The following is a 25,564-nucleotide window of genomic DNA, read 5'->3' as shown; positions in this document are numbered from 1 at the left end:
GGAATTAAAAATGTAAGTATTTCTGTGGCATATACTGATACACCTCAAGCTAGCCTCAATGAAAAGGAAAGTATGGGGTTTAGCATACGTTAACAATAGATTAATTTACTAGTATAAATGCAGCCTAAGAGATTCAGAAACTAGTAACACTCTGAGCCCCCAGAGTAGGAGAGTGGGTCTTCTGTCATGAGGTAATAAGGCACTTTCCCCTTCCCAAAGCTCTCATATTCCCAAGTTTTTACTTTGGATTGCATAATGATTGAATTTCTTTTTTTACTATTTTATAAAGCAGATGAGAAACTTATCACGCAAAATATTTTCTACCAAGTAATGTAAAAATCTACTGCAATATTAACCTGCGAAAGAAGAGTACTTTATCAATTATATACTTTTAAAGCCAAAAATCACTTTTGCTTTTATTCACACTGCTCTTCTGCATAATTCCAGACAATCTGTATTTAATAAACATTATAAAAAGATTTTAAAAATAATATCACATTGACTTAGAAAAATCTGGGATAGTACTCTTGTAAGTATTGGCACTTCTGGCAAAATTTAAGAGCTGATTTTGTTTTCTGTCCAAGTTTTTCAACGAGTGAGTCTTTCACATGTTATTGTTGATATGTTAGCTTTGCTGAAATGACACACTTTTGTTCAGAACTGAACAAGCATACCAATGTGTTTCAAGATAGAACCTAGAAATTTTGTATGACATGTTCTTCTTGAATTGATATTACTATTGCATTTGGTTGTTATTATCTTCGGACAATCATTTTCTTCAGAAGGAAGATGCTTATTTTCTTTTATCTTCTGGAAGACCAATTATCTTGACATAAAGTTTTTGATTTACTGGAGGTATTCACTAAAAACTGCTTGGCAGAAAAAATGTGTTCCAAAAAGTCTGTGCAAAAAGGAGAGCTCCAGAAAGTCTGTTCAGAATTATTACTTGTTATTGGAAGGTCTTCAGGAAAAAATACCCTCATTTCCTCCCCGCTCTCAGTCAACTTATTCCTCATTGATTTGCATCAAACTAGTAAGGAGATCAAGTCTCCGGCAGCCAAAGAGGGCTTTGGCAAGTTTTCCAACTGTAGCGCCTTTGGAGCCTTCCCTCATTACCCACTTAAGCAGCATTTGGTAAACTTTTTCTTTTAGTCCATCTCGTTCATAGTCATGATCAATTTCATCAATCTCCGGATCACAGAAGCCCAGTTTACGAGCACAGTGCTTCCACTGTTTAGCCAACTTTTCTCTCACTAGATTCAGATGTTTCTCAGTTAGGACAGTAGTATTGTCTGCAAAAAGAAAGAGAGTGTAAGAAAATGGCATCGTTCAACATTTCTGCCGCTCCTTTCACTATCTCACCTGTCCTTGCCCACCTAATTATTGGTAATATCTGGCGACAGAATTTTAGTTATACAATCATCAGAAGTGGGTTTTGTGGAGGCAGTATTACCCAACGATGCCAGGAAAGAAACTCCCAGTCAGAACACATGTATTCAGAGGTCAGTTGCTGGACTTGCTTTTTGATCTGAGGCTATCACAGTTTGTCACTTAAACTTGCAAAATTGCAAAGCTCCTTCCTAGAGTTCTTATACAGCTGACTGATGTCCGTATGATATGTTTTATATTCTGGGACACCATTAATTTGTTTACTTAGGAATACGCAGGGATAGTTTAATTCAGTATTGACCAATGAAAATAAATGTCAAAATCTTCCAATTTCTACCAAAATGAAGTGGTCGTGGCCCCAAGCCTGTCAGTGTTCAAGGCGTGTTTGGACAATGCTCTTAGATATACGGTTTAGCTTTCAGGTTTCCCGGTGTGGTGTCAGGTCCTGGACTTGATCTTCTTGGGTCCCTTCCAACTCAGGATATTCTATGATTTAAAATCTAACTCAGGTGAGGACCACCAATCCTAACCTTGCTTCTACCAATTTGAGTGCTGTTATTCCTCTTGTTCTTGATGCATATACATCTATACTTGCATCTGGTGTCTCTTAAGAGGTCATGAAACTACAGGACAAATAAGGTACATGGTATTGCAGAACAGTATTAGCACAAACCCTTACTTATTTTATAGACTCTTAAGTATGTAGTAGAAAAGGACCCAAACAATTATTTCTGAAGTATCAGAGGGAGAAAGCTGTACCAGATAAATATATGGGGAGAATACATCAAAACTAGGGAGATACTTCTCTTACCAAATATACCCATTGTTTCATAATGCCTATAAGTCGCTTCTGTAGCAACAGGAGAAGTGTCGATGTGTTGATTGTGCTCTTCAATCTTCATGTGATTGTAGGATCCAATTTGGATTCCAGAACTGTTACTTATGTTGTACTTGACTGAATCTTCTGTACAAGGGAATTTAATACAATTTTATAAACAACTGCATGTGGTTCAAAATGTCAAGGAGTAACATAAGAAAGAGGTAAGGAGGAAGAAGGTTCTGCTAATCAGGGAAGTAATTAAATAGTTTTATTGCATTTAATGTAGAAATGGCCATTTACTGGCAACTGTGAGCATATTTTCATTATGCAGTGTGACATAAATGTACTTCATTGAAAGCCCATCCTATTCTAGTCTATGACAAAGTGCCATAACCAAGCCTTACGTGCTGGTAGTTACTAGACTGTAAATGTTCCCTGCGCTTTAGGAATACGTAGTAGCAGCCTTGCTTTTTGTTGGCTAACAGCTTCAGGAAGTCTACTTGAAAGTGCTTTTCGTTTATATCTTAAAGCCTTACTTCTGCCTCTCAGCTTTACTTTTCACAGATGTAAGTTCAGGTTTACAGTTATGACTTCAAAGTTCTGTGACACTACAGAAAATCATTTCTAGTTGCTCATAAGGTTTCTATGCTCCTTGTTATACTATGCTGTCTTAATGGCATCTCTCTGTTTCACAATGTATTTCATCCCTGCTATCTAGGAGTATGTTTTTCAGTTGCATCTATTTTCACAGTGCACTACTTGCTCAGTGTTTGTTTCAACGACATTTTTTTTTTTAATTTTTACTTTTTCCTGTTCTGTACTTTTCTTTCTAAGGCAAGACTAGAATGTTTTTTGAGATACCTTACCAAAAAACCCTGAATCCTCAGCAATAAAAGTCAACATGTATATGCGCCGATTGCACAGCTAAATTGTGTGCATCTCTGGGAGCTTGCATCTGTGGCTTACTGTATGTGATTAGTTAAACACTTAATTTGGCATCTTTTGCTTACAGTTGTCCGATTCCCACACAACATGAAACTAAGTAACTATTCCAGTCATGGTAGGTGACGTCAGTTTTCTATTCTCTTGACAATGTTTTCTGAACTATGTTTGGATAATCATCCATTAAATGTTCTAACTCTAGTTTAAATGGTGAATATCACAACCCGGGTCTAAAATTGAAGTACAGATATTTAAAATTATAGACCAAGCTCTGTATTTCATCACCCAAAATGACGGTTAAATGCACAAACATCCTTGTTACACACTCCATTGCAATGTGAAGTGTGGAAATCTATGGTCACGTATGAAAATCTGACTAAATGCAGTTAATATTTGTTAAACTGAAACTGCTAGTCAGAAATACTTACATGTATGCATGATTAGTTTCTAGAAGTTGCACAAAAGGAATGCATTTTATCATGTCTCAAAATTACGATTCCTCTATCCTTTCCTTTTTTTTTGAGGTGAAGGACCCAGGAAATACGTTCATATTTTTAGCTAAAAACCAAAGAAATCTCTTATGTTTGCTATTTTCTTATCTGGTAACAAAATGAATCTAGCACAAGATATGAAAACATGTATAAATGCTTTGTCAGTATTAACAGTAAAAGTTACTGTGCTTATAAATCTCCTTTCCCGAGCCTCTACACTTTGCTTGCTTGCCACATTTGGGTCATCATCTAAAGACTCTAAGGGGCGTATAGTCAAGAAGACAGAAACCTGCTGTTTCAAGTTTTCTTTGTAAGTGCAAACCACTTATAAACTGGACAAGCCTTGAAAGGGTTAATTAAAGAGTTGAGAGTGTCCCAAGCAACACAACTTGAAAGGAGCATATATTAACAACTCCTGAAGGACAGGACAGAATTTCAGGGGTTTAAGACAGTTGAACTGTAGAGACCTGTGCCCTGAGGATGGCTGATCAGCACGAACCCTAGAGCTAGAGGTTTGTATTAAAAATCCAGTGCAAGGAAAGGACAGGTGTCCTAAATGCATGTGTGGTTTAGGAGCTGGGTAGAGTCACAGCAATTTGATGTTTAATCTAAGAAAGTGACTGGTTTAGGTGTACAGGAGATCTTACAAAAACTTCGTGTTTTTAAAAGCTCTTCTACATACAAGAAGATGTTGTCCTTGATCCATCAAATACACATTTAATGGCATGTACAGGTCCTGCTAGAGGCAGGAATTAGTTTTACATACTGGTACTGATAACCTCAGCTACGGTTAGAAGTATTAAGTATAACATAAATTATTTCAAGATCCCGAAGTTTTTTCCTTTACTGGTCAGGATGCAATGCACAGCATGTTGGTTACCAGGACAGGTAAAGGCCACAGCACTTACCTGTGCTTACTCTGGGTGCAGTAGGATAGTATGTAAAAGTTCCCCTTGTGAAAGAAGTGGAATCCTTGTTACCTAAACAAAGAGGGAAAACAAAAAAAATGCCAAAAGCATTATGTAAATAAAAAAGCCAATGTACTTAAAAATGACTGCCATATTTCTAACAGCATGAGTACGTTGTTTGTGCTCTTGAATACAAAGAGATGAGAAGCTTTTTAATTAACAGGATTGTATCTCCTTTAATAACTCTAGCTAAAGCAATGACCTTATTGTGGTTTTGCTCAGTGACTAATAGCCTTAACCATCCTTGGATCCCAGTGAGAGAGCAATGAGCTTCCACGTGGGTGTATGAATACCTGGCTAGTAGATGGCAGTGTGGGATCACAACGCACCACAATTATGGACTGAGCTGCTTCTTATCAGGTGTTCAAATTGGAAAATTTTAGACTCCCAAGTGTGCTCTTACTGCTGAGACTGACTGTGGTTTGTATTAGCAGGCTGCTTGTGACCAGCTCTAGCAAAGGCACAGGACACCACTGCATCTTTTGCGGGTGGCAGGAACATCTGGCAGAGATGTAACTTGCTGCCCAGGGCAGTAATCAATTTGGATGCCCACAGATGAGCTCTGCAACTCGTGATGGAGCAGTAAGAGTGACTGGGTTATGGTCACCCGACAAGCCAATGAAACAGCTGCTATGCAGCTCTTCTGCATCTCAGTCTGGTATCTGCCACGCTATTGCAGGCAGCCTCCCTATAATAACTGTTTTCTTTTTTCTTTCAAACAGGAGATATCACTTTATTAGTGATGTCAACAGTACTAATACCTGCCTTCTGACATGACAGCTCTCAGATTCATTTCAGTAAAGAAACTCGCATAAACAACTAATCATAGCTACTACATAAATAACTTAACAGAGTAACACCTTTGTGGCATTCTGCCTGTAAACAGCTAAGCATACTTGATTTTCTTGTGAGACGATCTGGAAAAGAATGTCACGCTAAAAATATCCAATATTTCGTAGGAGCAGGCTAACGTATCTCATGCTACCTCTAGTTCCTAGAAGTTACATCTTAAGGCCTCTAGTTACCATTTATTTATACTTTTTGCCAATCCTCAGTGTTCTCTTCCTTGTCTTCATACCTTTCTACTCCACAGCTTACTAGCAAATACTGACAGAAGCTCCCCATCAGCACCAGGCAGAGCTCTCTGGAGAAACCAGTTATGAACCTTAGCTCCTTATTGGTTCCCTGAGATCTGGAGTCTCTCACCTTGCTGCAAATCAAGCTAAAAATACCTATCTATTTTCTGAAATGCTACAAATGTTGTTTCTGCACAAGCAGAACCTATGGTATGAACGTTACATTTCTGAGAGTCAGAAGTTTTCCTTTGCTTTCCTAGAATGATTGGTAGCAGCTCTTGGTTTTGGTAGCTGCTGTAGCAGACAGCAGATACTGCTATTACTTGGCTGGTAGCTGAAGAGTTAAGCATTGCGTCTGATGCTTGGTTCACTTGAAGTTAACAGCCTAAAATTAGTGAAAGCAGCATAATGAATTCAAAGCTAGAGTGTTTTAGTGACCTGAATTAACTTCAAGTAAACAAAGAGAATGTCATGAAATGAATTCACCTTTGCTATATCACAGATCAACTGTTAGCAATAAGTGATAAACACTCTTAGCCACTTCATTTTTAGAGAACAAGTGTGTCTTCAGAAACATAGGTGTTGGGGGAGGAAGAATCTCACCTGTATCGGTGTCTGCATTCTTTGGATACCAGTTTACATTGGTCTGTGACAACAGGTTTGGGCCAGATTCAGGCACTGGAGGTTTACTTAGGCTAAAGGTATTGGCTGGACACAATCCATAGAGACTCTCTGTGTTTCCTGTTAGAAGACTGTTAGGGTTTGACCCGTAAAAAATATCGATATTTCCCTGTTTCGGTGGTGTTGCAGCTGGCTGTAGCCAGAAATACGGATTAGTGTTTGATCCTGTTTTTTCAGCTCTTGGATACAGTTCACTCTGAGGAACAGAAGATGACTTTGCAAACGGATCGTAAGAAACTCTTCGTCTCCTTTCTTCCTCTCTCATTTCAGGGGTGTATACTACAGGTGGAACTGCTTTATCCATCCAGCTCCCGAATACATGGTAGTTGTATTCACGCTGAAGTTTTCTTTCTAGATTATCAGCAGATATAAATGAGGTCTCACAGCTCTCAACAGGCTGGTTGCCAGGGGAGGCAGCAAACAGGGCTTCGTTAACCTGAGTGGTCATGGGACCTTGAGAGCTGTGTAGAGAATTAGGCTGATCTGAAAGGGAGGAAAAGTAAATATTTGAAATACATCCAAATGCAAGTATGTAACTTGTTGCTATGTCACCAGAATCTATTAATCTACCTTTTAATATTACGGTAATATATGAAAGGTGAAAATAAAACATTACTTCCAGCATAAGCTGCGTTTTATTTTATAGAATGCCTTTACTGAAAAATAATACAGATTTTTACTTAAGAAGTACAGGCTTGTTCAAGCTATCAGTGTCAAAATCTCACTTAGTCAAGTGGTGTCAGAATTCACTGCATACTTAGCTTATATTGACATCAAGTTCTCAACCACTGAAACAAACAGTTCCTGGAGGCATTTGTAGGGTCTGATTTAATAGTGTGTCTCCACTGGCCATTAACTGGAGTTTAACCAGTGCAAAATTGGAGTGTAACAGGATGGAAAATAACACCACTGTAATAGGCATTACTTCATACAGCACAAATAATTTGTCATTAAAGACATGTTTGTAAATGATTATGTAAAACATCCCGCCTGAGTATTTTGTGATGAATCCTTATTGTCCAGTTTATTCTTCACTAGTCCCAAAGAATACATTTTTACAAGTAATGCCTACCAGATAAAATAGTCTGTGTCATCTACATCTTTCAAACTAATTCTCATTATCAAAGGAAGCTCTACTTCAGTCTTGAACTAGATTAGATTGAGTTATGATCTGGATCACGCTGCAGCATTCCAAGAGTAAACAAGAATGTAAAAATCTGCTTGTTACTACTTGTTCTTGTGTTTTTAAGGGTAGGACTACAGATGCTTTCTTAAAAAGTCCTGAAAGCTTCACAGTTGTCTAGAAAACATTATACATTACCTAAAGCAAGGAACTCTTACAGACCACTGTAAAATTGGAAAAAAGTGTATGAATGTGCTTCTATTTAGCTCAGATAATGCCAGTTAACTGTTGGGTTTTTTTTCCCAAATTACATAAATTCAGTCCATATTAGGCAGGACTAAAACTAGTTACTTTTGATGGCTGTATATTATTAGTACCCCTTCAGTCTGACTCGCCCTGCTTCTTTTGTCACCACTGCTAGAGAGGGAGTGGGAGGAATAAGCTAATACAGAAACAACCTCATCAAAAGTGACAGATATTAGCAATTCAGTATTAGCATAAACTATATGGTGTCCATTCTCCAGGGCAAGCTTGAGATGTATGAACAGATCCTATGGGATATCTTTCACTAGCGCTGTCTGAGCAATGCTCATTGACTGGAGAGAAAAAAGACTGACTTTGACTGACATGCTGTCAAGATAGTATCTTTCTGCAGTGTAGATTCACAGTAAAGCCTTTTGTATTTAGAACACAAGAGCATCTGTAATCTGCTGCAGTCATATGTGATTATTTCTGCTAGGGAAATGTAATTATACTAATTTTAAAAACATAGCAGTGGGGCTGCCCTACTAAGCCTATCAGTTCTAGTGAAGAACACTTATGGCAAACCTAGCTTTGGGGAAGATTTATTAGTTGCGTGTTACAATTTAACATTATTCACTTAATGTCTTTCAAATGGTGTGAGCAAACTTAGCAGGATTTTATTTCTATGGAATTTGATATTGTTGCTTGTAAATCAGTGTTGCAAATATAATCCTATATCCTTTGCCATTAAGAAACTTTGGTAAAAGAATTCCAGATACATTACTACAAAACTGTAACTATATCATCACATATCAGTGAGACAGCTCTATAAAACCATGAAACATGCAACTCATCCAAGATTTTGTAGAAAATAAGAGAGAAAGAAGAGAAAATTCATCTATTAGTGCTCCTCAGATTCCATAGAGAGCAAGATCATAAACAAAGGAATACATTATAATTATGCGCTCTGGTCGTATTCAGAGCATTCATAAGAAAGGCTGGAGTGGGAAAAAAAGAAAGGCTTCATGAAATTAAAGCCTATGGACCAAGCAACTGGCATTACTAAAAGGACAGGAAGAAAGATCAAGTATGAAAAGTAATTATCAAAGTGACCACTGAAAAGTCTAATGCTAAACAAAATTTTTGGCATGTGAGAGGAAAGCAGAAGAGTGTAAAATGAAATGAGTTCAAACTGTAGATTGTGGAAAATTCAAAACAGTAAGTATGACTTCTGGGAGCAAATTTAATCTTTTCAGTGATTACAATTCTTTCTGAAGCACTGAATAATTGAGTCTCTTTGTAACCTTTAATGGTAAGATTACTTACTTTCTACATGTACACAACTTTATCTTTGGCAGAATACACAGAATAATGATGTGCTAGTAAGTGACTTACCTACTTGACCATTACTGGTATCTTCTGCTACAGCATCTATTTGAAGCGACTGCATCCTATTCAGCAGTTCATTTGACTCAGGCCACATTTTCTGCACGTAAGAAAGAACAGATGATCAAGTTATAGGCAAAAGCTTAACCAAAGGGAGTAGCTGTAGAATAGGAAACAGTACAGCTTCACAGTAAAGTGACCTCGATGAACAGATTCACGGAATCTGTGGCAAGAGATCTCATACTCTTACAGAGAGCACAGCCTGACAGAAAATACCTATTGCTTTGCTACAGATGAGCAAAACCTTTTCTTCAATGAAGGGAGGAAGGACTGCAATGCAACTACAGTATATAATACTCCGAGTTGGCCAAACGGTACCCTTGACTACATGAGTATGAGCTTAATCCAGACAGAGTGGTTTTGGATTGTCTGTTTTTTACTTAATAGCTAGACTTTCTGCAAGCAGTCTTAGTGAGAGAATGCTGCTGAGGTAAAGGTAGCAAACGTGCATCCTGTTTTGTGGATCTATATTTAGTAAGTACATTCATCAACAGGGAAGAGGTGAGGAAGAAGATTGACATTCAGGTATGGCCACATTGACTTTTATGAAGAGTATTGGGAACAAGAAGTTCAGAGCAAATCTTCAGAAAGATGCAGTACAACTTCCCTTCTGTAAACCCTTACCCTCATTTCACTAGAGTGAAGGCAAAATCCATTCCTGTTCTATTCTTTTGATGTTCCCATTATTCAGACTTCACTGGAAATCAAAAAAATTTTTACCTGGAAAAATTATTTCTCAATTCCCCCCCAGTGCTTCTTACTCATAAAATAATTTCTAAAAGTAGGGTTTTTTTTTAATTAAACCCAAGAAGTACTTTCATGGATTAAAAATCAGGAAGTACTATCTCTTCCCAAAAAAATCTACTTCCTTCCGAAAGCAAAAGATGACATTTTAAAGTGCGTTACAACCTTAGGTCCTTAGATTTTACTTGAGTAACTGAACTGCTTTGAGCAGGGGGGTTGCACCAGATGACCTCCAGAGGTCCCTTCCAACCTCAACCATTCTGTGATTCTGTGGTTCTTTTAGTTAGGAGGCTGTGGAATCTGCTTCCACAGTTGCTGGGGGGGCGGGGAGGGGGAGGAGGAGGGCTATGCCCAAACCCTCTAACTCATGTTGCTACTGAAGCTGTACCAGTAGTTCATCACATTGACTTGCCTTGGATGCTCTGTTCATATTCTGTGCCCTGATCAGAATGGATGCTTTCCTTCCTGAGAAAGTAATAGACTCATGGCCTACTTCCTAAATAGTCCTTCGGTCCCTATGATTTGAGAGATATATTTGCAGACAGCTAATGCAACTAGTATAATTGGCCATGAGCCCGATTTGGAGCCGCTATCATGAATTAGACATATATACTTCACAACGTGAGTTAGTTTGGTCAAATCAGTCCAGGAAATTTGCTTCATCAGTTTCATTTTGCAAAACTCTATTGCTTTTTTGAATAGTCACTGATGCTTCATAAACATCACATGTTTTCTAAACCAGAAACTTTCATTTCCACAATTGTAGACTTGGTGACAGAAGGAAGCACTTTAAAGAAAACTGTAAATGAATGGTTTCACAAAGGAAGTTGGTTTTTCTTTTCTTAGTTAAAATAACTGGGTATGTAGTCTTCTGAGCCTCGCTTCACTGCAAGGATTAAATCCCTAAAGCCAGGAGTTCTCACTGATAGCTGTCAGTACTACTGAAGTGAGCAAATTGATAAAACCTGTGGTAAAAAGGTTCCATAATCAGCCTAATTGTTCAAGAAGTTATCTTTCTCTTATTTTCAGTCAGGAAATCATTCTTTTTATCATAATTTATAAACCTACAGCCAGAAAAGTAAGAGAAACCAACTTGGACACTCAGGAGAAACATCTGATTTGAAATTTTCCATGTTGTTACTATTGCAGTATAGCTTACTGGTCTCAAGCAGGCTGGGACTCATTAGACAGTGTCTGAATGCAGGACAAAAATTACCAAGAATTTACAAAGTTTTTTTTACACTTAATCTAAATCAGATTCTCCCACTTTTGAATCTCTAGAAATAACATCTTTATTTTGTGAGTAAGACAATGGATATATGAGGAGCTTTTGCAAAGTATTATCATGGAATCAGAGTGTCACTCAGGTGGGAACAGACCTTGGGGGACCTCAGGCCCACCTCCTGCTCAAAACAGTGTCACTTATGGGATCAGAGTTGGTAGCTCAGAGCTTTGTGCAGTTGGGTGTTGAAAACCTCCAATGATGGTGACTGGACAACCTCCTTGGGTAACTTGCTCCACTGCTTGGCTGTCTTCATGGGGAAGTTTTTTCTCTTACATCCAGATTGAATCTCTCTTGTTTCAGTTTGTCTGCTGTCTCTTGTCCTCCTACCATGCACTGCTGTGAAGAGCTTGGCTCTATCTTCTCAAAATCCCCATAGGTAGGGGCAGGCTGCTATTTATGTCCCCCCAAGCCATCACATGTTTGGTCTGAAATAGCCCTGGTCCCTCAGCCCCATCTCATATGGCAGGACTAACAAGTGCTGAGCAGATCTGCTCCATCTGCTGCCTGTGACACTGTTGGTACAGCCTGGAGATGCTGCTGGCCTTCCTGGCTGCCAGGCAGGCTGTGGCTGGTGCCCAGATGGCTGCTCACCACCACCCTGAGGTCCTTCTCAGCAGCGCTGCTCCCAGGCCAGGTGGTCCCCAGTTGGCAGTGAAGTCAGGGGTTACTCCAGGTGCAGCATGTTGCATTTGTCCTTTCTGAATTTCACAAGGTTTCTGTCACCCCGTTCCTCCAGCCTGCAGCTGGCAGCCTTGCCCTGGTGACTGTATTGACTGGTCTTCCAAGTTTGGTGTCACCTGCATGCCTTATGAGAGTATGTCCATCAATTCCCTGAGGTCACTGATAAAGGAGTAAACCAGGGAAGGTCCCAGTATAGTAGACCCCTGCACTACTGCAGTTGTTACTGGCCTCCAGGTGAAGTAGGACCCATTAACTGCTACTCTCTGAGACTCACCATCCAACCTGTTTTCATCTGCCCATCCAGACAGTAACATCTTAACTCGGATAAAAGAATATTATGGGAGACAAGTGTTGAAAATCTTCCTAAAGTTGATGTAAGTGACATGCACTGCTCTCCCCTCATTCACAAATCCAGCCATTTTATCACAGAAGGAAATCAGGTTGGTCAAGCAAGATCAGTTTCAAAGTGGCAGAATCTGGCTATAACTGGGGTTAGTGAGAGGGGATGTGGGGACCTGACACTTTAAAACGCTTAGAAAGTTACTCACTTTTAAATTCTCCAGATCATCTTCAATATTGTTTCTTAGATTTTGATAGTAAAATGGCTTGTATCTTTGACTGATTTCTGCAAAAAGAAAAGAACTAAGTGAAAGTGGTTTTCAATGGAAAATAAGTGATTTACACTGTTAACAATTTTGATGGATAAGGATTGAATAAAGACTTGTATGAAGTCAGAAACAGGAAAATTATACACCCATTTGGAGTCTGTTCACATTGGCTCATTTAGCCTTAATACAGTAACAAGAACAGGATGATTTCTAGGTGGGTTTTTTTTTGTCATTGTATTGCTTTTTAGGATGAAAGCTCTCTGTGTGATCTGTGGCTGACAGCACCTTTCCTTGACTTGACTGGCCAAAAGATTGGTTGCAATATTTTAAGAAATAAGTAACATTCAATTGCATTCACCTTTTTGATAAACAACTATCCTGTCCCTGCTAAAGATGGAATTACTGAAATAATCTACTAACATGGTAAATATCAGTATTTTGCATATGGGAAAATTAGAAGCTAAGACCCAGTGTAAGCATAAACTCAATCCATTAGCAGATTATGCAGGTTAAATATGGAAATAGTAGATGGGTTCCTCCTGGTATACAAATTTCCTCTGACTGTTTAAGTACATCCCTGTTGTATATGAAACTCTTGGTGCCCCTGTCTAAATCCAAACCTCCATTTCCTGTTATGTGTAGGGGTTTTTTTTGCTGGTTGGGTTTGATTTTGGGGTTTTTTTTTTTCCACTTCTTGTTGGTTTGGGGTGTTTTTTGGGTTGAGGGGTTTTTTTTTGGCACTACATATTGAGGCAGAAAGAAGAAACAAGAGAAGATAACGGATTTTGACTTATTTGCTGAATGCTCTTAGGCTTCTTCCCAGACCATTCGGTCAAGACTTTTACTGACTGCAAGTGTTTTGGAATCTGACCATACAAAAGGATGATTAGCTAGTCAAAGGCTGTTGCATTGTTCCTGGGAGGCTAAACTGGGACAGCTTGTGAAGTGAATTTTGATAAGGTATTTTCTCAGTCATACGCAAGATATACTCTGCCCCTTGATGTTAGCTTTTCTGTAAATTTCAGCAGGAAGATTACACTATGCTGAAGACAAATTATCAGCAGGTATAAAGTGTCTTAGCTCCATCCACTCATCAGTATTTCTCAAATCTGTAAATGTTGGACCAGATCCCATTTTTAGTCAGGGTACAGGGAGCACGCTTTAGTGGGCATGTGAATGGATATTTCTATTTTCAAAGCAAAAAATTTATGTTTTAAGAGGAAAACACTCAAGTTTGTTTTGCTGCATTACAAACTATTGATGGACATGTAACAAAAAGAATCCCAAAGCAATGTCTTACCTGTAAAGGTTGGCCGTTTCTCTGACTCTTGCTCCCAGCATTGTTTCATTAAGTCAATAACTTCCACTGGACATTTATCAGTGATCTCCTTTATGTCTGGTCTGTTTCCATTCATGATGCCAAAGCAAATCTGGGCTTCATTTATACCATCTGAAAAATAAAATTTCCTATCAGGTCCTGATCACAGGTTTTGCTACCTTTCTGTAGGTAAAAGAAACAGTGAGGCAGCTCCCTGTGTCTTTGTGGATGTGTAAAAGAAGATTTCAAAGAAAGACATCCAATTTACAGCTACAAATCTCTCACATTAGTGAATCTGAATCCACTGCCCTAACTTCCATGGATTAGAGATTTATTTTAAGATTAATAGATCTACTCTTATATGTTAGACATGCCCAGTGTAAGGGTGACAGGTCAAGCTCTCTAGACCCTGAATCTCAGTTATGCTCTGCACTGGGTACGAACACAAAGATTGCCGCACAGGCAACGTTTAGCCATTTAGTTAGCAAAAAATCTGTTCAAAATGATAAACATGTTACTCTGGAATTCCACAGTCTGCTCCTATTGCTCTACGTTAGCACATTACTGCATGTTGAGAAATTAGCACCACACAGCTGAGAAGGAGCAATTGGCTGTGTGACCATTCCTGTTAAAAGAAAAAAGCACAGGTAACTAGCCCACCTTAGGAAGTAGCGTACATCAAAGTTTCTATCCTGGCCTGCCCACGGTTGTCTAACTTCTGCCACTGAGTGCAGGCTTATGGCCACACCATGTAGATGTGAATAGATTGGGCTCATGCCTGCATTTCGATTCGGATGTTCTTGGCTATGCTTAGAAGTCAGGAATGATGCAACTAATGCGTCTTACTCATGAGGTTCTGAACAGGTGCTATTCTTGGGCATAGGCAATTTAATCTACTAATCTTAATTTTGTAACTTTAAATGCTTAACATTTGTAACTTAATTCTGTGATAGACTCCTTCTGGAAGTAACTTACATTCATATGGCTCTTTGTTAGCAAAAATTGCCCAGATCACTATGCCAAAGCTGTAAACATCCGATTTCTCCACAGGTTTTACATTAAGACAGCGTAAATGCTCTGGGGCCATATAGAAAAGAGTCCCAGCATTGTTCTGGCAAGTGCTCTTGATTTGCTTCTGTCGGACAGTCTCTTCTTGTGTCAGCCGACTCCAGTTCTTAAAGGAGGCAACACCCAGATCTGCAATCTGAAAAATGAGACACAGAGCTAGTGCTGTGATGAAGAGGAGATAAACAAGTATTTCATGCAGTTCTCAATTTTATAATGAGTAGCTGGTAATAACTTATCCAAAAATAAAACACTGCAAAAAATGCAACTACAAGAAAGAAAACCAAACTATTTGCCATTTTATGGGGGTTTTTTTTGCCTAAGTAGAGTATCACTGCCAACTGGGAATCATTATGCTGAATCTTTGTTATTAACTTAACCCTACTTGGAATAATCGCATAATGTAAGGAAAAAAGAAGTCTGTTTTTGCTCATATTGCCAATCACATTCAAGATCTGCTTGCAGTGCTTGTGGCAGGACAAAAGATCCATATGAGAAGAAGCTAAGATTCAAATCCAGAAGTAATCTATGAGATAGGCAGATATCCCTCCTCCCTCACTGCCCTTTCCATTTAGATTCCATTTAACTCAACTTCCTTAGCTCTTCCTACAGAAAGGAGGGGAGGAAGAAGATCTAAAATGATGTGATGTGTATAGCAAAGAGACATGGAAAAAGACAGCATGAAATAAATTAAAGCAGGGCTACCTGGGTACTGTGTGCTTGACAAAGTGACATAACTGAAACCTTAGGGTGCAGTTTTACAACTAGACTAATGGCTGATGGTGAAGAAAGTAATCCTTCCCTCCTTTTCCCACAGCCTCCTGTTATACGCTCCCTCTGCTCCTCCTGTTCCAGCACTGACACTTATCTAACACTAGGAAGACCTAGTGCAAGGCACTCAAATGGCTTGCTGAATCAAGTGCTCCCTAACAGAAGGGTTGTGCTGACAACAAGGCAAATTGTAATCTGGTGGTTTGGCTTCCTAAATCAGGGCAGGGTGGTCTGATTAGCATCAGTGCTAACACAAGGGAACAGAAGGTCAACGGGAGAGGAACAATGGAAGAAAATGGGACTGCCTTTCTTGGCCACAAGCAGCTGTTCAAACGGAGTTGTGTAAACCCAATCACTTCAGATAATACTGAGGTGACACCTTGCCTCACTTCTAACTCACTTTTCTTTTCTCTCTTGTTGCCTCTAACTAGCTTATTGCTCCTCTTGATTTTCTGAAGGTTTGGGCTAAATTTTGAGGTGATGTATTCAGAGGAAGAGGAAAATGTAAGTAAGTGACATCCTGCTGAGGAAGTAGGAGTCAAAGTTCATGTCTACAAGTGAGAGGAGGTCTAATGTGAGAGAGGAAGATATGATATAAATCTTATATTTGCAGTTTCCTAGAACAACTATTTCCCTTTATAAATATTGTGAATGTTAGACACACTCAAGCAGATAAATCATACTGCTGCCTTAAATGATACTTTTGATCAAGCTGCTTAAGGAAGTCTAATCTGATTCTTAATTTGATCCTGGGTTCCAGTTCAGTTTGTCATGCAGTGTGATGATAGCCTAGTTTTGTCCTGTCCATATAAGCAAGCTGAAACCCAAAATACCATCCAATTTACACTTAAAGCAAATCATTATTTTTTTATTACTTTTGGCAAAAAAAAATTACAGTTTATAACTCATCTGCAAGCTGCTCATACTGCACTAGGACTTGCCACTATATGAACCTTGTCAAACCACTTCTCACTAATATATGTGTGAGAAATATCAAATGACAGAGCTCTCTTCACAGGAATTTATTCTGTAGTTTCATATTGTAATGGGGTCATTATTTCAGCAACTCACCTTGACCAGAGGCAGGACATTTGAAGAGGACTGCTGCAAATTCTACTCAGGTTCATTCAGCAGTAGGCTCTGTATCTATGTGTCTTGATCCAAAAGCCCACTAAAGTTAATAGAATGGCTTTGGAACAGGCTTATAAACCATTCTTTGAAGTAGTTTCCTGCTGCTTTTTTTGTAGCTGCTAGCTGTCATTTAAAAATGATGACTAAGGGAAAAAAGAGGGAGACAAAAGAGGAAAAGATAATAGGCAAAAGAAGGAAAGGAATAAAAAGGAGGAGGTAAAGGCAGGAGGAGAAATTACAGCAATAAAGGACAAAAGACATGAATCATAAGATTATTTTGTTTCAATCTCTGCATGTTAAAGTTTGGTTTTTTTCTTTCTAGCTGTTTTGTTATTTGTAGTTCATTAATTCTCAACAATATTATTGGGGTTTTTAATACCCTTAGTGATTTTTTTTTTCTGCAGGTGGGGGGAAGATTATACAAATCTCAGGCTCAGAGGTTTTATAGGCCACTATACTTCAGTGATCCACTGCTAACACTCTCTTAGCAATAGCTTGCTAGACTACAAAGGAGTTCATCTACCAATCAGGAATACTAACCAAAGCTGAACTGGGTTCTTCAACCCAAATCATCAGCTTTCTCCATTTACATTCTAACAAGTACCTTAATGTGGAAGTCTGTGTCCACAAGGACGTTTTCTGGTTTTAGGTCTTTGTGTACGAAGCCTTGCTCATGCAGATAAAGCATTCCTTCTGTGATCTCCAGCACAAAACGTCCTTTCACTGATAAAGGCAGTGAGACCTAAAATAAAGAACAGAAGTGTCATCTATTAAAAAATGCTACTACAACCATCCAACTAAAAAACAGTCTTTAAAAAAGTTTCTTTCTCTGTCCCAAGAGTACCTCTGCTCAATCCAAGGTAAAAAAGAACCAAGGACGTTCTTGGATCTAAATTTTTCACATTAAAGTAATTCTAGAGTCACTCCATATTTACAAAAGTGTTCTTTAGCAAATTCTCCACATATCTCTACAAATACTCCTATAACTCTGAACCTATAACTGTGATCTGCTCCTCTGTGATATGCAGGAAAGCCATAGCTGTCCCCTGCTGTCTCTAGAGAAGGCAAGGCTGCCACTGGCTTTTTAATACAGAAAGGAGAATGAGAAACTAAAGACTCCGTTCTTTGGAGATAGCAGTAACATCCTGTCACTTTCAAGCATCTTATCAACCCTAAGGAGTGGCAAGGGATGAAGCGATTCACTGCTCACTTTCTGTAGCACTTTCATCATGTTCCCCCGGTCCACATACTCCATCACAAGTGAGTAGTTTCCGTCTTCCAAAATTATACCTAGTAGTTTTACCACACGGTCATGCTTCAGTCTGCGCATAATCCTGCCTTCTTCAAGGAGGGAAGCATTGTATCTGTAAAACAGAAATTACACTGAACTTAGGTGCCAGGCTAGAAGGAACACAGGGATGAAAATGCTGTTGATTCATAATGAAAATGATGGCCAGAAATGTCAATATCCCTCGAGCTACTGTAAGATGAACCATACCTTTAGCTGGTTTTGAATTGATACAGCTTTGTTCATGCCAGGTTATATTCTCTAAGTCTCAAATGCCTTGCACAGAGACTGTCTGCTCAGCCTGATTTTAAGGGCTGCTCTTCAGAGAGTCCATAAGCATTCTTTTTGTAGGTGCACTGCTGGTTGTGTATGTCCAAATCCCTGAACTGGGGGTGGGATCAGGGCAGGGCTGAAAGAGCCTTTGGACAAGGAGAATCAAGACACACTCCACTACCTCTTGTACAAGAAACTATACAGGTTTCTCTCCCAAAGGGCTGCTATTCATGTTCAGGTTCAAATGGATTTATTACAGGCGATCCACCAACATACTGAATGGTGATAACATTTACTAACAATTACTGGTTTGGGATATATTCAATGCCTAACTCTTTACCTGGGCCTCAGTACAACCCATCAATAGTCACAGGTACACAGGTGGGAGCTCACTAAGGGTGTTAAAGAAGGATGGTACCCATTATATTAAACAGTCTTCTTTTTGCCATTGCTCCTGTCCTAGTCATCAGGCAAAAGGATGTAAGAAAATCTTGAGACTATGTTGTTTGCTAATGCTTTCCTACCCTGTGACTTTAAAGGAAACTGCTTTCTCCCTCTGTGTCCCTCTAGTACTAGAGAAGATAAGTGCCTGTTTTCTTTGCATTAGGATCAGTTGTAAATTTGCTTAAAGACTTTTGGTGCAAGACTTTAAGGAATACAAACTTATGGGCCCATGTAGTGAGAAAGTAAAAACACAAACCCAAAACCAAACCAGGCAGGCTTGTCCATTTTAACTGTGTTCATCCCAAACTGTCAGTGCAGTTTGCAAACTACTAGAATCTCTTAATTTGCTTTCCGTTGGCAAAATAAAAACTCAGTTAATTTATTATAAACCAAACTAGAAGAACATGGGGTTTTGTCTCTCTCTAGTGGATGACTCGTGGGAGAGTTTTAGGATTGTTATGGCTCTGAGGTAGTAGAACTGCAATGGGACCTGAATCCACTGAAATCAACAGCTAATTCAATCCTTGAATTAAATCAGTGGGTTTGGCTCACTCTGCTTTTTCTCAAGGGAGAGACGGTTACATTCTTGATATTATACAGGTGGGGTTGGAGTCTTGCTGATAGCTCATGTGTGTTTAGTTCCTAGTGGACACCTATGGTTGGACAATTGTATTGAAAATTGATCTGCAAGCTTGAAAGTATCACGTGCCCACTGAGTTCCTGCATTTTCTTAAGTGTGCAAGAGTCCCCTCAATTCTTAACAATTCACAGTAGTGCTCCCCTTGCAACAGAAAACAGGAACTTCACTGGAACAATGAGTTAAAACAAAAAAAGTTGGCTCGTGAGGGAAAAAAGAAAAAATTGCAGGACAGCTGCTAGTATTGTTTTAGAGTATTTTCCCCACATACAGTATCTCCAGAATCTAAAGAGCTGAAATTATTACACATTATTTAGATTTATCTCTATTGACTTTAGAGGATTCCTTAGACTAACTGAAAGATAAAAATCAGAACTAAGATCTGTAACTTACTCAGTGCGCTGGGGTCCTGTATACACTTTTTTTAATACTACATATCCGTGTTTCTTGTGAAAGCATAAAGAAATTGTTCCAAATCCTCCAGCATCTAATTGTTTTTTTTCAAGCAAATCCTGGGTGTTCATGTGGATGTCTTCCAGAGACATGTTTGTGGTCTTTGTGGCTTAGCAATCAAAACAAAATCAAGTACCCTAGTGCTTCTGGACCTGTAGTATAAAGGAGGAAAAAGAAGTGTCATTATCAAGCATTTAGCTGTTCCACTAAATAAGCGCCTATGTAAGGAGTGGGACACAAGCATATACTCTCGTGACCTTTATGAACAAAGGGCCTCAGTTTGAAACCAAAGATGCTGTGGTTCTCACAGGATCAGACCTAAAGATCACAATGATTTATCCTGTCAATCCATTACAGTTACATTAAGTCGATGTAAAACCATGTCTTCACCTGAGGATCTCAAAGTGCTGTTAATAAATAGTTTTTATCCATATAATATGCAGTAGATTGGTACTGTCCCTACACCTCACGTGTGCAAATGCTGAAACCCAGAAAAACCAAGGGCCAGGGTCCCGAAGGCAGGTAGTGCCTAATGATTCTGACAGGTATCTCATTTTCTAAATTGCCTGGACATGGACCTGTCAGATGCCCAGATACTTACACAACTCTAAGCTACCTTTTAGGCATCTTTGCAAATCCAGCTCTAAAGGGTTTGCTTGAAGCTTAAAACAAACAAACAAACAAAAGGTTTCTCTGGAGGGTGAAATGAAGAACCCAGCTTCTGTGGGAAAGTTATTTTCACAGCTGTCTGAATTTCAGGAGACAAGTGCTAGGAAGGACTGTGGTAGGGATATAAGGCAACTTCTCCCCCGTGCCCCAAAAAGAAGAGGAACAAAGAAATTGTGAAGGTTTGCAGTATCTCCTAAGTGCACCAAGAGAAAAAGAGAGCTTGGGGGAGCCCATGGAATGGGTAGATAAGTAAACCCCAGTGGATGCCAGAATAATTTTAAGCCTTTGATAAAACGGTGGTGCTCTCTTGCCTAACAGGTCTCTCGGGAAGTAAAACCTTAAAAGAAGGCTAAAGAGCCGGTACCTTTGGCACATGCCAGCAAGCTGTGTTGCTAGCCCAGGTGCAAGCCATAAGCTCTGTTTTTTTCCTCACTGAACTTTTACCTTAAGCACCTTACATCAGGTAAGGAAAGAGTTTGGTCAGAAAAGACAAAGTCCGAGAGACTAGCAGGGCATTCAGTTTCCATTCCTCTTGGGTAACTATGACACAGATATACAGAGCTGGGAGAAAAGCACCATTTCAAAGTGCCATTAGCAGCAACAGTAGATTGGCTCATTTGGGTAATTAAGAGCTCTAAATAGTGCAACAAAGGGATTCCAAATTTTTCAGACCAACAAGTGACTGCTAACTCTTGTAAAATACTGTGCACCTATATCATCAAATCTCTAACTAAAAAGATTGCTTAATGTTGCTGTGATCATCACCTGTAGCCTAACTATCACAGTCTCCTTCTGGAGCCTGGGAACTAAAGAGGTAGTGAAAGTGTCTGTAGAAAGTAGGTATCTGAGGGAAGAGAGATGTTTATGTGCAGATTTGGAAATTGTCTGGTCAGCTCAATACTGACAAGCCAAAATGGGGAAGAATAAACTTAATTTAAAAAAAAAAAAGATTGTGCCTGTAGGAAAGAGAAAGCAAGAGCTTCCTCTTCTAAGTGCATATATACTCTATGGGCTGTTCTTGCATAGATAGGGAACATCCTCTCTACATCTGGAGCAGTGTGCTCACTTCGGAGTTTTCTTCTTTGGCTTTCCTGATTTTGAAAGGATGCAGATTTTGTTTTGCTGGAGTGCTAGCCTGCATGAGGAGCACAGGACTGACCATATGGCTGCATTTCTTTAGTAAGAAGGTAAGCTCTGCTATGCCTAATAATTGTTAGGGGAGAGGAGATTGTTGTGTTTTGTTTCTTGTTTTGGTTTTTTTTTAAATTCCTATACAGTTAATCAAATAGCTGAGTAACAAATAACTCATAGCAGTGCAAAGAATCCTCACTGCTGCTCTCATAGGTGAACTTTTGTCTCCTTGGAAATTTCTGGTGATGGCTCTCTGGCTTTCTTGGAGTGGTGCTACTGACTATTGCGCAGATAGGGTAGGTGTCACAGGTACAAAGGCCTGAATTCAGTCGTGAGACTTGAACGTGGCATGAACTAACATCTTGCTTCTTTACCTGGGGTCTCCCTTTCAATAACTGGTTCAAAGTCGCATATCTATGGTAATTTTGCCATGCTAACAGTAATTATGCATATAGGTAGCAGTTATTCTTGCAAGAATTGCACATGCTCTTCTTGTGAATGCAAATTAGATGTATATTTTTGAATGCTGAATCTCTAAAGTTGCATTAATACTATTGATAGCTTGGGGCTGCCATTCAACACCATATAACCTGACGAAAACCAGCCCTGCCTCAAACTGCAACAATATAGGACCTTATTCCTATTTACATTGCTAATATCTGTTCCTACCAAGCAGCATGTAATCACCGTAACCAGAAGGCTTGGAAATTCAGAAGAAGTAATAACTTCTGAAATCGTAAGATATCTGTTGAAATGAACTGGATAACATTCAACAAAGGGAATTTTCTTGTAAGATGGGAGGGAACCCTCCTCCTTGGGCATGGTCTACTATTAGGATGCTACTACTGTTTTTTGTTGTTGTTATTAAGTAGTGAGGTACTCTGAGTAAAAGCTGTTTGATCTTAAGACTTATTTCAAACCCAAAGTTTTTTGTAGGATGGATATCTCACAAAAGCAATCTCTAGCCAGGTTTTTAAGCAAAGAGTACTTATTTCGGTGTACTATTTAACGTGAGGTATTGGCTGATGTTACCTGGAAATGTCAGATAATATAGAAATCAAGGAGGGAAGTTCAAAGGCTCAAGTTCATTCAAAGCTCACTGCTTTTTATTGAGATATATGGTAATTCAAATGTATCCTCAGTACTTATGATACACCAGTGCATACATGATGTATCTGCGGTTAAGAGAAGAAAAATTTTGTAGTTTGGTTTAGCCTAACCTTACAGAAGCTACATATACTTCTAGGGGTTAATTTGTGTTCTGTGAGGTAGCCGTCATCTGTATACTTGATTGATTATAAAGCAATTTTTTTAATATACTGTTCTGAACATCTGTATTAGGGTGGGTTCATATTTAATAGGTGCCAACATGTATTATGACAATTTTGAACACTGGTTGCTAGAAAAGAGGGATTTTTGCCCACTAATATGTTTGGGTTTTCTTTGGAGATGGATAAAAGTGTAGTAAGTGGGTTTCTGGCATTTTTCTTTTTAACACCATGGTTATGTTCTCCCCTCTAACCCCCAAAGGGCACATAAACTCCCAGGAATCATGACCTGGTCATTAGGCTGTATCGGGCCTGATCACCATTCAAAAGCGGTTTGCTCTATTCTAATGATTTGTTACGGATCTGATGTAGATCTTGTGTAGCCTGCTGGGTTGAGGATTGCTGAGCGCATTAGCACAGTAACATGAAAAAGGTCACATGGTAATTGCAGCCCTCTTGGTCTAATGATACTCACAGCACACAAGTTCTTGATAGGTGTTACAAGGTATAATCGGAGAAAGTGAACAAGTTTGCAAGCACCAAAACTCGTGGCCAGTTAATTATCAGTCAGGAACGGAAGGGAATAACAAACAGAACCAAAGCTGGTATCACTGATATGGGTAACAGGAGATAAATGGAAGGGTCCCTGCAGCTGAAGACAAAAATACTGCATGTGTGGAAGATGTTTCAAAAGCTGTCAGTGCATCTCAACTCTATTGCTGTAACTCTCATAACCCACTCTGTCTAAACCTTCCCCTTCTGCTGAGGATTTTCAGCTTCTGCATCTTTTCACTGAGGAATGATTTTTTTTTTTTTTCTTTTGGAAATAGCAAAGAAAATACCTGTGTCAGATCAGCAGGAGATTACAGAAAGGATCCAGTGGGAATGCGAGGAGGAGCCAAGACAAGGGAAGCAACGGTGTTCATGAAACACGAGTTTTCATAGGACCAGAGCAGAGGGAGGGTGAAACACACTGCGAGTTTCGGTAGGACCAGAGCAGAGGGAGGGTGGGAAGGGGGGGGGCGGGGGGCGGTCTGTGCAGTGGCTTGTACCAGTGCAACTGTGTCACAGTCGGTTCTGGTTTAGAACAGAAGCGATCAACAAAAATGTGTATTCTTACACGGGAATTAGAACAGGCTGTCTCGGCAGAGGCACCTCGTATTGTTGTGGCTGTCAGAGGAAAGCGCTAGCCGGTCCCGGGCCCTCCCAGTCAGGCCGAGCTCGGCCCCTGCAACCCGGCTGGCAGCGGCGGCGCCCCGGGTGAGGAGCGCCAAACGCATCCGCCCGCTGTGGCCTCGGCAGGAGACGCGGGGCCGGGAAGCCCTAAGGCGGGTTTTCTCTGGCCTAGTTCCTCGTTGGCCGACTTGACATGTCGTCCTTCTCCTCCTCCTCCCGGCGGCTTCCTGCCGCCAAGGCCGCCTCTCCTCGCACGCACCGCTCCCCCGCCGCGGCGCCCCGGGGGTTCTCTCGCGGCCGGGCGACCCTCCCCAGCGCCGCTGCCGGCAGGCGGGGCATCGCGGGGCCCGGGATGCTCCGCAACCCTGCCGGGCCACCGCGTCCCGGGGCACGTCATCCCGCCGGCCCGGCCCCGCCAGCCCCCCGGGACCAGGAGCCGGACCCCGCAGCGGCGGCACCTTCGCAACATGGGGGCGGCGCGGGGCTTTCGGTTTCGGCGAGGCAGCCCGGGTCGTCTTCCACATCCCCCCCCCCCCCCCGGTCCGCGGTGCCTTACCGTGGCTGCGGGCCGCTCTCCTCCGTCCTGCCGCCTCCCTCGGGAGGGCCCGGCGGCGCGCGGGTGCGCCCTCACCGCCCCCTGCGGAGCACCCCGGCCCGGCGGCGGCGGGAGGAGGAGGGCCCGGCCGGGCCCGGCCCGGCCCACCGCCGCGCCTGCTCGGAAGCGGAGCAGGCGGCTCGGGCTCGCCCAAGGGCGCCGCGGAGCCGCTGCTGCTCCCGGGGCTGCAAAGTGACTCGGTCTGCGCGACACAACGCACGCTCTCTGCCGCGAAGAAGGGTGGGAACCGTGCCTGCCCGAGGCGGCCGGGCGGCCCGTACCCAGCGCCTGCCAGCACCACTGCCTCCCTCTGCTAGCTGCGGAGCCGCCGGAGCCTGGAAGGAGTCAGCTCCCAGTGCCTCCCGGCCTGTGTGACCGTGGTGCAGACTATGAATGGTGCAAACCCGGCCACGTTACCGAGACTGACAGCAGTTGGGAGTTTGATGCATCGTGGAAATGCATTTCTTTGTTGTGGTTTTGGTGCTCAAGAGGCAGCTTTTGGTTTGGGAAGGGTGGAGGCAGGAGTTTTTGTTTGTCAATAGAGTAACTGTAACAGATAACAGTCCTGGGGACAGCTACAGAAATACGTAACCTAAAAGGACTACCGTAAACCGTCTAGTCCACCCTCCTGTGGAGGTCATGTGTGTCTAGGGCATCTCTGACAGATTCTATGTAGTTTGTCATTGTCCTAACAGCAAAGAAGATTCCATAACTAGCTAGCATATTCCATTATTTTTATTAGGAAAACTGTTTTGATATAGAAATAATGTCTAATACAGCTTCTTTACATAAGACTGATCCCCTCGCCTTTCCTCCGGTGAAACTCATCATCGATGGCAATGATGAGT

The 25,564-nt window shown here is 40.8% G+C and overlaps 1 protein-coding gene across 1 annotated transcript; it reads right to left on the bottom strand.

Annotated features, from left to right (window-relative positions):
- Positions 1-418: 418 nt before the first annotated feature.
- Positions 419-20,020, bottom strand: RIPK1 (receptor interacting serine/threonine kinase 1). Its single transcript, XM_059836333.1, has 11 exons — positions 19,818-20,020; positions 17,993-18,146; positions 17,387-17,524; positions 14,791-15,019; positions 13,798-13,947; positions 12,438-12,514; positions 9,129-9,219; positions 6,290-6,850; positions 4,551-4,622; positions 2,201-2,353; positions 419-1,292 (listed from the first exon to the last, which is right to left on the bottom strand). Exons 1-11 carry the CDS (start codon positions 19,967-19,969, stop codon positions 1,006-1,008), a joined length of 2,064 nt encoding a protein of 687 aa, XP_059692316.1. The 5' UTR covers positions 19,970-20,020; the 3' UTR covers positions 419-1,005.
- Between the last annotated feature and the right edge of the window lie 5,544 nt (positions 20,021-25,564).

This window comes from Gavia stellata, chromosome 3 (genome assembly GCF_030936135.1).
Source record: "Gavia stellata isolate bGavSte3 chromosome 3, bGavSte3.hap2, whole genome shotgun sequence".
In the NCBI taxonomy this organism is placed as follows: Eukaryota; Metazoa; Chordata; class Aves; order Gaviiformes; family Gaviidae; genus Gavia; species Gavia stellata.
Note: the sequence above shows the minus strand (reverse complement) of the source record. Positions and strands in the feature narration are given on the sequence as shown.

Excerpts from the sequence above, each read along its gene's own strand:
- RIPK1 (XM_059836333.1), bottom strand. The coding sequence starts at position 19,969 with ATGTCTCTGGAAGACATCCACATGAACACCCAGGATTTGCTTGAAAAA. Across the intron at positions 15,020-17,386 it reads ACACAGACTTCCACATTAAG|ATTGCAGATCTGGGTGTTGC; the intron begins GTACTTGTTAGA and ends CTCATTTTTCAG. Across the intron at positions 12,515-13,797 it reads GAAACGGCCAACCTTTACAG|AAATCAGTCAAAGATACAAG; the intron begins GTAAGACATTGC and ends TTCTTTTTGCAG.